General features: G+C 50.8%; 1 protein-coding gene and 1 pseudogene across 1 annotated transcript; both read left to right on the plus strand.

The window, feature by feature from the left end:
- Positions 1–3,160: 3,160 nt before the first annotated feature.
- LOC132414967 (large ribosomal subunit protein uL15-like) lies at positions 3,161–4,217 on the plus strand (annotated as a pseudogene).
- Positions 4,218–10,708: 6,491 nt separating this feature from the next.
- Positions 10,709–11,663, plus strand: GJD3 (gap junction protein delta 3). The gene has a single exon (XM_059998706.1). It carries the CDS (start codon positions 10,797–10,799, stop codon positions 11,661–11,663), a length of 867 nt encoding a protein of 288 aa, XP_059854689.1. The 5' UTR covers positions 10,709–10,796.
- The last annotated feature ends 1,653 nt before the right edge of the window (positions 11,664–13,316 follow it).

The raw sequence follows: 13,316 nt of genomic DNA on the forward strand, positions 1-13,316 counted from the left end.
TTTTTTTTTTTTTGGTGACACCATGTGGCACTTGGGATCTTATTTCCCCAACCAGGGATAGAACCCATGCCCCCTGCATTGGGAGCATTGGAGTCTTAATCACTCTGCCAGGGAAGTCCCTCAAATAGACTAAATATCAAAAACAAAACTAAAGAAGTACTAGAAGAAAAGTAGTCTTGCGTTACAGAGGGATAGCCTAAACATATCCCCAAGGGTGGTGTTGATAAAGATATGGAAAATGAGCCCTTTCACTAGAACCTGGACGAAAAGGTCAAACTCTTTGTCCCAGCAATTCTCACTTTAAGAAATTTAGTTCAGGAGAATTGGACATGTGCAAAAAGCTATGTAAATACACACAAATGCAAGTTCAAGTAACAAAAGATATCAGTATCCTGGTTACAACATAATTTTACAAAATGCTACCATTGGGGGAAAGTAGGCAAAGTGTACAAGGGATCTCTGTATTATTTCTCACAACTACATGTAAATCTGTAATTATTGCAAAAAAAAAAGCCACATACAAATATGCCTATTAAGGTTTCTGTAATAGGGCTTCCGTGGTGGCGCAGTGGTTAAGAGTCCCCCTGCCGATGCAGGGGACGCGGGTTCGTGCCCCGGTCTGGGAGGATCCCATATGCCGCGGAGCGGCTGGGCCCGTGAGCCATGGCTGCTGAGCCTGCGCGTCCGGAGCCTGTGCTCTGCAACGGGAGAGGCAGTAACAGTAAGAGGCTCGCGTACCGCAAAAAAAAAAAAAAAAAAGTTTCTGTAATAATAAAATTGAAAGTAAACTAAATGTCCAACAAGAGACATCTGGCAAAACAATTAAACAAATTATGGTACAATGAGGAATACCAGGTGCTCATTAAGAATGATCGTGCATATTATTTATTGACATGAAAAGGTATTTAGGACATTGCTGAGTGAAGAAAGCAGGTTACAAGTCAAAGGTGAAATCCCTGTCTGGTATGTATGCATTTGTTTACAAAATAAATCGTGGGACAAAAGCATATAAACCTTCTTTGGAAAGGAAAAAATCAGGAATGTTTCCCTCTCGAAACTAGAAGTTCTCTCCTGATCAGTAATGCACTTGCTAACTGAAACAAGTGAATTCAGTCCTTGACTCTTCATTCCTTAAGCCACTGACATTCTAGGAGTTAAAAATTTTAGTGCTAATAAACTTCGTGGTTATACACATTTAAACCCTTTATAGAATGTAGTTATTCCTTACACATATGCAACATTGCTTAGATAAATACATATTACATCAACTATAAATTACAAAAGAATGGCTATTGAGAAAATAAGGGATTCAAAAATTAGTTGATAAGTGATACAATAAGTTTTCTAAGCCTTTTTGTTTAGGATACATTGCATCCCTCTCTTCCTCCTGCAGTGGAATTTTTTTAAATGATTTCTGGCCATTTTTCCTGAAACCCAAACACATAGCAAATCTGCGTTTGTTTTTTGGCTGTGCCTCGTGGCTTACGGGATCTTAGTTCTCTGACCAGGGATTGAACCCAGGCCCTTGGCAGCAAGAGCGCAGAGTCCTAACCACTGGACCACCAGGGAATTCCCACATAGAAAATTCTTTAATTAACTTTTTTTCCTACCATAATGGATGTTTGTTCTTGCCTGCCTCAGTAATAACACTTTTGGAAAATTATTGTCTGAAAAATGAAACGTTTGTGTCCAAAAGAGTTCATTGAAGCATTGTTTACACTGGTGAGAAACCGGGAACAGCACAGATGTCCCACAACAGAAGAACTAATTAAACTGGCACATCCTTACTTACCATGTATTATAGAATCAGTTAAAAGTCATGTTTTCCCAAAATATTTGGTAGCACAGGAAAGTTCTGATTCTGTTAGGAAGAGGGGGGAAAAGATACCAAACTCTTAATATAATTTGTCAAAACTCAATTATAAAATGGTGCATTTTACTGTGTGTAAATTAGATCACAATAAAGTAGGGAGGAAAAGCTATCTTTCAGACAGTATGAGGCTCAAATATAAACCAGTGCTTCTCAAACCTGTGTTTCAAATCCCTTAGGGATCTTGTTAAACCGCAGATTCTGATTCAGTAGGTCTGGGGTGGGGCCTGAAATTGTATTACTAACAGGTTCCCAAGTGATGTCAATAGTACTGGTTGGAGACCCTGCTTGGAACAGCAGAGGTGTAAACTCTGGACCAGTGCTTCTCTGCGTGTGGCCTCTGGACTGACTGTGGCAGCAAGACTGGAGAGGTGGTTAGAAATTCTCATTATCGGGCCCACCCCAGAACTACTGACTTAAAAGCACTTGTATTAACAAGCACCCCAGCTAATCCTGGTGCACACTAAAGTTCGAGAATGCAATATGCATTGAAAGGCCTTATTGCAAGTTGCAGCAAAATGTCAGTTGCTTTTCTCTGGTTAATGAGATTTGGGTGATGTTTGTTTTCTTCTTCGTATCTTCCCATAGCTTACAAAAATAGTGATGTTACATGTTTTCTTTCAAAATGAAAATAACTTTTAATTTTTTTTCTGGTTATAAAAGTAATATATGGGTTCCAGTTCTAACATGACGCTGAACTGGTACCACTCCAGGAGTTGCCCTCAGGTGTTTTTCACTCATGGGCTGCCTCCTTGCAAATCTGAGCAGGCTGTACTGAAAAACCCTGTGATGGTTAATTGTATGTGTCAGCTTGACCGGGTTAAGGCATGCCCAGATAGCTGGTAAACTATTACTTCTGAGTGTGTCTGTGAGGGTGTCTCTGGCAAAGATTAGCATGTAACTCAGTAGACTGAGTTAAGATGATTCCCACCAATGCGGGTGGGATCATCCAATCCACTGAGAACAAAAAGGTAGAGGGAGGGTGAATTCGCTCTAAGCTGAGGCGTCTATCTTCTGCCCTTGGATGTCAGTGCTCCTGGGTCTCAGGCCTTCAGACTCAAACTGAATTACACCCCCAGCTTTCCTAATTCTCCAGTTTGCTGATGGCAGATCATGGGACTTCCCAGCCTCCATAACTGAGCTAATTCCTATAACAAATCATATATATATATATATACCTCCTGTTGGTTCTGTTTTTCTCCAAAGTCCATTTTGGTACCTAAAGAACCCAGGATGACCTAGGATAGTGGATGTGGCAGCCTTGGTTCTGAATGCTGCAGAGAAGATCACATGGACCTGTAAAGAAATCCAGATCAAAACTATGAGGGACTTCCCTGGTGGCACTGTGGTTAAGAATCCACCTGTCAATGCAGGGGACACAGGTTCAGTTCCTGGTCCGGGAAGATCCCACATGCTGCGGAGCAACTAAGCCCGCGCACCACAACTACTGAGCCCGCGTGCCACAACTACTGAAGCCCACTCTTCTAGAGCCCGTGCTCCGTAACAAGAGAAGCCACCACAATAAGAAGCCCGCGCACCGCAACGAAGAGTAGACCCGCTCGCCACAACTAGAGAAAGCCCACACACAGCAACGAAGACCCAACGCAGCCAAAAATAAATAAATAAAATTTATTTTTAAGAAAACAAAAGGGCTTCCCTGGTGGCGTAGTGGTGAGAGTCCGCCTGCCGATGCAGGGGACACGGGTTCGTGCCCCGGTCTGGGAAGATCCCACATGCTGCGGAGCGGCTGGGCCCGTGAGCCATGGCCGCTGAGCCTGCGCGTCCAGAGCCTGTGCCCCGCAACGGGAGAGGCCACAACAGTGAGAGGCCCATGTACCGCAAAAAAAAAAAACTACAATGAGGTATCACACCGGTCATAATGGCCATCATCAAAAAGTCTACAGCCATCCAGACTGAGGGAGACCTGGAAACTTAGGGCCACATGAGATAGAGCCACAGCTGCAACAGCAAACACCGGAAGCACCCGGGAGGCCGCGGTAATGCTGGTGGCATGCATCACCACAGGATCAACTTCCACAAATATCACCCAGGATACTTTGGGAAAGTTGTTATCTGGCATTACCACTTAAAGAGGAACCAGAGCTTCTGCCCAGCTCTGAACCGTGATAAATTGTGGAACCTTGGTCGGTGAGCAGACACGGGTAAATGTTGTCAAGAACAAGATGAGCTGCTCCTATCATTGATGTGGTACCTTCAGGCTACTATCAATACAATGTTCTGAGGGAGGAAAGCTCCCAAAGCAGCCTGCATCGTAAAGGGCAAATTCTTCAGCAGAAGAGCTGAGAAGATTAAGGGTGTGGGTGGGGCACGTGTTCTAGTAGCTTGAAGCCACCTGGTAGAAGATTCATTAAATGTTAACAACTGCTTAAAAAAAAAGTCTACAAATAATAAATGCTGGAGAGAGCGTGGAGAAAAGGGAACCCTCCTACACTGTTGGTGGGAATGTAAATTGGTGCAGCCACTATGGAGAACATTATGGAGGTTCCTTAAAAAACTAAAACTAGAACTACCGTATGATCCAGCAGTCCCACTCCTGGGCATATACCCTGAGAAAACCATAATTCAAAAATATACATGCACCCCAATGTTCATAGCAGCGCTATTTACAATAGCCAGATCATGGAAGCAACCTAAATGTCCATCAACCTAAATGTCCATCAACAGAAGAATGGATAAAGAAGATGTGGCACATATATACAATGGAATATTACTCAGCAATAAAAAAGAACAAAATAATGCCATTTGCAGCAACATGGATGGACCTAGAGATTGTCATACTGAGTAAAGTCAGACACAGAAAGACAAATATCATATGATATCACTTATATGTGGAATCTAAAAAAAGGGCACAAATGAACTTATTTACAAAACAGAAGTAGAGTCTCAGATATAGAAAACAAACTTATGGTTACCAAGCGATAAGGAGGAGGTGGGGGAGGGATAAACTGGGAGATTGGGACTGACATATACACACTACTATATAAAATAGATAACTAATAATAACCTGCTGTGCAGTACAGGGAACTCTACTCAATGCTCTGTAATGACCTACATAGGAAAAGAACCTTAAAAAATAAAAGTCTACAAATAATAAATGCTGGAGAGGGTGTGGCGAAAAGGAAATCCTCCTACACTGTTGGTGGGAATGTAAATTGGTGCAGCCACTGTGGAAAACAGTATGGAGGTATCTTACAAAACTAAAAATGGAGCTACCATATGATCCAGCAATCCCACTCCTGGGCATATATCCAGAAAAGATCCAAGCACCACAATGTTCATTGCAGGACTATTTACAATAGCCAAGACATGGAAACAACCTAAGTGTCCTTCGACAGATGAATGGATAAAGAAGATGTGGTATATATACACAATGGAATACTACTTAGCCATAAAAAAGAATGAAATAATGCCATTTGCAGCAACATGGATGGACTTGGAGATTATCATACTAAGTGAAGTAAGTCAGATGGAGAAAGACAAATATTATATGATATCACTTATACGTATAATCTAAAAAATAGTACAAATGAACTTATTTACAAAACAGAAACAGACTCACAGACATAGAAAACAAAGGGGAGGGTTACCAAAGGGGAGGGGGGAGGGATAAGTTAGGAGTATAGGATTAACAGATACACACTACCATATATAAACTAGATAAACAACAAGGATTTACTGTAAGCACAAGGAACTATATTCAATATCTTGTAATAACCCATAATGGAAGAGAATTTTTAGAAAGAAATATATATATATATATATCTGAGTCACTTTGCTGTACACCGGAAACTTACACAATATTGTAAGTCAACTATACATCAATTAAAACTTTTTTTAAATAAAAGCAAAAAAAAAAAGATCACATGAAGATCGTCCTTTCTTTACTTAGGAATCATTCACTTGATCCTCTTTCATTAGAAAGACTGACTTTTCCAGTCTGGTCCTAAACATAGTAATAGAACACAGTCCTGTGCATCACGAGAAGAGATCAATCTCGAATATGCTGTGTCTGCTGGAACAGTTAAAACTAACAAAGAGCAGCTCCTCACTGGCCTATTACATGCCACGGAAGGCACTGAACTCCCTTGCGGTAAGTTGATTCTTGCAGTGTGTATTTCTTATTCCCGGCCCTGTTTATGAATGAACTAGTGATAGTAGACACACTCACACCTAGGGAACATTGGTGTCACTACACTGCCTTATACTTAAGAGTAACGTGTGCACACGTGGTCACGCGGCAATAAATGACAACACTGTAGAACAGTTTTATGCAACAACATGCTTCCTACAAGTAGAATATGTGTTGCAACCATGTCAAGAGTATTTAATTTAAAAATAATAAATGAGGAGAATCGTTGAGTTTTGCCGACCCCTTCAGTTGTAAGGAATTAAAATGCTAAAAACTGGTGGCCACAAGTTCGCGTCGGGTACCACCAGAAAGCCTCCATGCAGCCTCCACCTGACCTACTGATAGGCACTCTCATTAGTGACAATTTACCTGTGGAAAATGAGGAGACAGTTTGCCAAGCCGCTGAGCTGTGGCTAGAGTTGAACACAGAATCACCTTCACGATATTTCTCAACCACATCAAAGTGGATGCTCTTGGAATGACTAAAGAGGAGATGGTGATTTCCATTAAAGCATCTTCTGAGGAGAATTGTAGTCTCCTGATAATGACATCTTGAGAGCAGGCAGTCAAGTTGCTCTGAAAAACAAAAAGGAATCAGTAAAAACAAGCCAACTCCAAGCTGCCTTCAGATCTGCAATTACTTTTACTGGTCCAATGCACAGCAAGATTTCCAAAGACCCTTGGCCATGTAAGTGATCAAAGCCCTGGAAGAGACCAGAGTGTCCAACGGACCAGCAGCGTCCTCATCTTGGGGCAGAGGAGCTCTGCACCTCCCGCAATCCTCTCACCCCATTTCATTCATTCTGTTGCCCCACACATATTTACTGATCTTCTACTAAGTGCCAGGAACTGTTCTAGGTGTTGGGGTCAAGACAGTGTATAAAGCACCAAAAATCCCTGCCCTCATGGAGCTTACACGCTAACGGAGGAGACGGATGCTACACAGGATAAATAAGAAAAATATAAAGTATGTTATGAAGTGGTCAGTGCAAAGGAAATAAAGCTAAGAAAGGGGATAGAGGTCAGGGGTTAAATTCCAGTTAGGGCAGCAAGGAAAGGCCTCACTAAAAGGCAGTATTTATGTAAAGACTTTTTTAAATGTTAGAGGGACACAGGGGAGAGAAAATACAGCCGTGCGTTGATGATGTCACGAGTATTAATTTACCAGGTGCCAACATGCATGTGCCTGCATGTGTGTGTTCATGTGTGATGGACATGCATGGGAAGTGGCTCCACAGCCTGACGGGTCAGGGTGAGGTGTCTGGGACAGAGACTGAACGTGGACCAGGGCAGGACAGGCTCTGAGCCCAGCCCCAGACCTCACATTTGGCCAAGAACAGGGCCACGTGCCGCCAGCTCTGGGCAACAACAGCGACACCTCCTCCCAGGCTGGACGGCGCTGTCTGGGAGGAAGGATGGGCCCCGGAGATTGTAGAGTCTCCTGTGTCTGGCCCTGTGGTATCAGGGACTGGGGACAGCACAGGGTGACCGTGGGCTCCATGTCCCCCACCACCCCCAGCCCAGCCCACCACCTCTGCCACTTTCCACTCTCCACGGGCAGATGGGTCTGGTCTGATGAGGATTTTTCCAGGCTGGGCTGGTGGCCTGACCCGGCAGTGGCCATGCGTCCAGGGCAGGGCCCATTCCAGGGGAGATGAGGTATGTGCTGAGCCCCCGTGGCCGGGGGGCAGGGGGCAGGGAGCAGCTTTAGCCAGAAGCAGGTGGAGGCTGGGAATGGGGAGGTCAGCAGTGCCCTCAACGTCACATCCTGTTTTTGGAATGGGCCCCAGCATGTTCTTTCCTTTGGACTTGGTCCAGGCCAGTGTCTCCCCACCCAGGCCCAGTCCCAAGGGAACCCCAGCACTCCCAAGCATTAACCTAGGGTTTTTCCAGGCTGGGCCAGGCCCCTGAGCCAGTGTGGGTGAAGGATACCTTTCCCACCCCTTCTTGAAATCGTGCCAGGGATCCCCATCGGCCCCCATAGCTGAAGAGGACAGAGTCCTGGCACGGCCCCCACCAGCCCCACACAAAGCCCTGGGGACTGTTAGGCCCTGGGACACCACCTGGGAAGCCCAGCCAGGCTGGAAAGGGAACAGTTCCACGATGTGCTTAAGAACACGGTCTCCGAACCAGTGAGGCTGGGCGTGCGGCCCGGAGCCGCTCTTTCTTGCCGCGTGAGTGTACCAAGTGGCTTAGCGCTCTGAGTCTCAGCTGCCCTGCTGCCGGCTCACCAGGAGGGCTAAGCGAGCTAACTCGCGCGATAAGTGGGGCGCAGGGCCTGGCCCGGAGCAGTTGCACAGGTGGACGAGTGGAATGGTGTGGGTTGGGCAGACTCCTGAAAAGGCAGAGAGAACAAACAAGTGCTCAACCTGGGAGTGTCCCCTCCCTGGCCGCTCAGGTCACCATTGGTCGTCCTAACTCTCCTCCCCTATGGGACAGCTTCTCCTGCCACCTAGAGCAGTAGGTGACTCAGTTCAGAGCCTTATGGGGGAAAAGAAGCCTTGCTTTCTATTTATTTTTTGCATTATGAAATGACACACTCATTACAGTAAATCTGGAAATTACAGAAAAGCAGGAAGGAAGCAGAAGCTTTTGTTTAAGTCCCAAAGCCAGATACTCCGGATACTTCAAGGTTTTTCCAAAAGGGAATTTCTTCCAGGCTCGGACTTTTTTGTTCTCTGTAACATGGCTGGGACCTTAGCATTAAGACGCAGAGCCGGAAGGGAACTTGGAGGTCAGCCGGCCCAGGCTCGCCAGCTGACAAGCCAGGAGACTCTGGCCCAGAAGAGCTGAGCGACTGGTCCAAGGTTAGCAGTGGCAGAGCTAGAAGGAGAGTTACCGGGTGTCTGCTGCCTCTTAAAATACCAGTGCCTCCGGGCTTCCCTGGTGGCGCAGTGGTTGAGAATCTGCCTGCCAATGCAGGGCACATGGGTTCGGGCCCTGGTCTGGGAGGATCCCACATACCGCGGAGCAACTGGGCCCGTGAGCCACAACTACTGAGCCTGCGCATCTGGAGCCTGTGCTCCGCAACAACAGAGGCCGCAATAGTGACAGGCCCGCGCACTGCGATGAAGGGTGGCCCCCGCTCGCCACAACTAGAGAAAGCCCTCGCACAGAAACGAAGACCCAACACAGCCATAAATTAATTAATTAATTAATTTTCAAAAAATACCAGTGCCTCCAACACCGCAGCAAACCTCGCTCCAGCCCTGAAGACGGGACAGTCACTTGATAGTGGACCTAAACCTTCCAATTTGGGGGAATTTATTGGTGATTGGCGATAGAGGGAGCTCTGGGGCTTCCCTGGTGGCACGGTGGTTAAGAATCCGCCTGCCAATGCAGGGGACACAGGTTCGAGCCCTGGTCCAGGAAGATCCCACATGCCACAGAACAACTAAACCCATGCGCCACAACTACTGAGCCTGTGCTCTAGAGCCCGTGAGCCACAACTACTGAAGCCTGCGAGCCACAACTACTGAAGCCCGCGCGCCTAGAGCCCGTGCTTGGCAACAAGAGAAGCCACCGCAATGAGAAGCCCGTGCACCGCAACGAAGAGTAGCCCCAGCTCACCGCAACTAGAGAAAACCCGCACGCAGCAACGAAGATCCAACGCGGCCAAAAATAAATAAATTTATTTTAAAAAAAGAGAGAGAGAGGCAGCCCTGGTTAACCCCTTCCCTCATTTCCAGTTGGGGACACAGCTGTGGGGTGGGGGCGAGTGAGGGGATGGAAAGGGAGGTTGGCAGAGCCCAGCAAGGGGTGTGGCCCTGGGTCTGTTCTCAGGGGTGGAGCCAGCCAACAGGGTCACCCTGTCCCTTTAAGAGAAGGGGAGAGCTAGCCCCTCTCGGCCATCCTGTCTTGTCATCCATCCCGGGCAAAATCCGAAAGGGAAAATGAAAGAGGGACCAGGAGGAACAGGTCCCAGCCACCTCCCAAGGTCCTTTACTCGGCTTTAACATCCCCGCGTCAGCTACAGGGCGAGTGGTTACGTACGGGTGAGAGTCTGGGGGCATCAGGGGCCTGTGGGACCTGTGAGGGGTGGGGGGAGTTGGGGGGGTTCTCGGGAGATATGGGAGGCTGGAAACAGAGGGACACCAGGGAGGAGATGGGAGAAGCTGGGCCAGCATTCCTGCCATGCTGGGCTCAGATGGTGGGGGACACCTAGGACATTGGGTAGAGTTATGGAAGCGGCGTTACCTTTGAGTCCGCTCCCCAATTTTGAGAGCAGTTCACTGCAGTAAAAAGGGCAGGAAAATGGGCGGAGAAAGAAGGAGGTGGGTCCTTCTGGGTCTGCTGACTCCACTTCTCCCAGGGGTACCAAATTGGGTCTGACGGAGAGCTGGGTTTGAGGCACCACTCTTGCCCACAGAAAGCATCCTTGAGCACGAGGGCGCTGCTGGGTTCCCGCTTCTACAAATGCAGTCAGAGGCCGTAGGGGGTGGGGGGCAGGCTGATCTCCAAGGCCCTTTCCCACCAACCTGGACTCTGGAGGAGCAAAGGGTCCAACCCAGCAGGCCCGTGGGTGTCTGACTAGAGCACCAAAGTGGAGCTCCTCCCCAGCGCCCATAGTGGAGAATCACCTAACCCTTCCCGCCCCGCCCCCCTTGCTAAGCCCTTTGTTCCCACAAAGTCCCTGTTAAACCCAGGCCTGGCTGACCCCCTGGCTCACCTCGAAGTTAGAGGAGGTCCAACTGACTCCACCCCGACGGGCACGGAGGGCTGGGGATCCCGATCCTTCAGCCTCTGACTGCCCGCCCCGCGTCCATCCCCAGCGCCATGGGGGAGTGGGCGTTCCTCGGCTCGCTGCTGGACGCCGTGCAGCTGCAGTCGCCGCTCGTGGGCCGCCTGTGGCTGGTGGTCATGCTGATCTTCCGCATCCTGGTGCTGGCCACGGTGGGCGGCGCCGTGTTCGAGGACGAGCAGGAGGAGTTCGTGTGCAACACGCTGCAGCCGGGCTGTCGCCAGACCTGCTACGACCGCGCCTTCCCCGTCTCCCACTACCGCTTCTGGCTCTTCCACATCCTGCTGCTGTCGGCGCCCCCGGTGCTCTTCGTCATCTACTCTGTGCACCGGGCCAGCAAGGATCCGGGCGGCGCGGCCGGCGGGGCAGGGTCGCTGGGGACCCCGGGGCGCCCGGGGGGCCGCCGCGCGCGCCGCTGCTACCTGCTGAGCGTGGCGCTGCGCCTGCTGGCCGAGCTGGCCTTCCTGGCGGGCCAGGCGTTGCTCTACGGCTTCCGCGTGGCCCCGCACTTCGTGTGCGCCGGTGCCCCGTGCCCACACACGGTGGACTGCTTCGTGAGCCGGCCCACCGAAAAGACCGTCTTCGTGATCTTCTACTTCGCCGTGGGGCTGCTCTCGGCGCTGCTCAGCGTGGCCGAGCTGGGACACCTGCTCTGGAAGGGCCGCCCGCGCGCCGGCCACTGTCGCCAGGAGGCCGAGCGCGACAACCGCTGCAACCGCGCGCACGAGGAGGCGCAGCAGCTGCTCCCACCGCCGCCGCCCGCCCTGCCCGCCAGGCACCCGGGCCCCGACCCCTACGCCCCGCCCTCCTATGCTCACCGGGCGCCGACCTGCGACAGCGAGGGCGGCAGCGGCCGCAGCAAGGCATCGCTGGCCACCGTCCGCCAGGACCTGGCCATCTAGAGCTGCCTGGGGCGGGGGTGAGGTCAGAGGCCAGACCCCACTACCCCGGAGCGAGAAGCAGCTCTGCAGCAACTGTTCGCAGGGTCCCCTGCCCAGCAGATGACACACAGGGGGCATGGCCCGCCGGGCAGCATCCGCAGCTCCCAGCCAAGCTGGGGACATCTAAGGAACTAAGGCCGGTCCTTGGTGCCGTCATCCAGGCAGAAAGGAAGGAGGCTGGGGGGGGGGGGGTTGGGTGCTGAGAGAAAGTGGACAAGAGGAGGGCAGAGCTAGTGCAAAGTGGAGGGTCCGGTGGAGCCCGGGTTGTTTTACTGGGGACAAAAACAACGGTGATACCAGCATCCCTGGGGGCCTCTCCTTGTTCAGACTGAGGCGTGGCCTCCGTGTGGGCCCTCTGTGTATGTACACACACATGTACACATACATACGGTGTGAGCTGTGGGTGCCCAAGCGCACGTCAAACCTGTGTGAGCTCTTGCGTGTGTGCGCATGCACGCATATAGCCTGGGAGAGCTCTGGTTGTGCACGCGTGTGCACAAGCACATGTCCATCCTCTGCAGGCTCTCTGCGCGCGTGGGGGCCTACCCCGTGTGCGTTCTGCGTATGCGCGTGCATCTGTGCGCCCTGTGTGAGCTGTGTGTGTGATCTCTGACGTGCACTGTGCGAGTGGCCAGGACCCAGTGCCAGCAGCAGCCACGGTGGCTCCCTCCCTACCTGCAGGGGCGTCACGGGATGGTCTGCCCTCCTGCTGGAGCCCACACAGGACGGGAGCGGGAGGGGAGGCCTCAGTCTGGGCACCATCTACACTCTCAGCCTTGTGGCCTGGGCAAGGTGGCTAGGCCCTCCTTTCATGGAGATAGAGTGGGGGTGGGCGGTGGGGTCAGAGGGCAGGACTGTTTTCTGGCTTCCCCCTCTTCACCCTGCCGCTGTTACCCCAGTCCATAGACATCCTCAGAAGAAACCTCCCCCAGAACGTGTGCTCCTGGCCCTGCATTTTCCCGCAGCCATCACCCGCTTCCCCTCCTCCCTCCCCGCCGGGGCCCCACCCCCGGGGAAATACAAGGATCTGTCTACGTGTCTGCATCCTTTTCCCCTCCTATCTCTCCTCTGCCCCCATCTTCTTCCTCCTTCACTGCCCCAGTGGGGATGCTCTCCGTAAGCAGCCAGCAGCAAACTGAAAACTCCAGGGGCCACCATCCAACCACGCCTCCGGGGCTCCACCAGACCCTGCCGAGCAGGCTGCCAGCGCCCCGGTCTTCCGTGTCCCCGGTCGCTTCCTCTCTGTCCTCCTTTTTCCTTCACGCCTCTTCCTCAGCTTTCCTGCCTGGCTCCACACAGCAGCTGGAGGAGTCTTTCTAAATAGCTCCCCTACTTACGTCCTTGGGGCTCCCCCATCCTCAGGGTAAGTCCAGCACCTGAACGAGGCTTTTGAAGCCCTGCACGTCTGGCCCTGCTTCATCAGGCCCCCTCCCCTTGGCTTCTCCAAGGTCGCCATGCCCCAAACCATGCCGAGTTTTCTGTTCCTACCAAGCACGGTACCCAATCTTGCTTCTAAGTGTTTCAACATGCTGTTCCTTTGCCTGGAGCGGCCTCCCTCTCTGCACCGCCCCCTTCCGCTAGCTAATTAATGCCTACCTGCCTTTTGGTCTCACC

Source organism: Delphinus delphis, chromosome 19 (assembly GCF_949987515.2).
Source record: "Delphinus delphis chromosome 19, mDelDel1.2, whole genome shotgun sequence".
NCBI classification, from domain to species: Eukaryota; Metazoa; Chordata; class Mammalia; order Artiodactyla; family Delphinidae; genus Delphinus; species Delphinus delphis.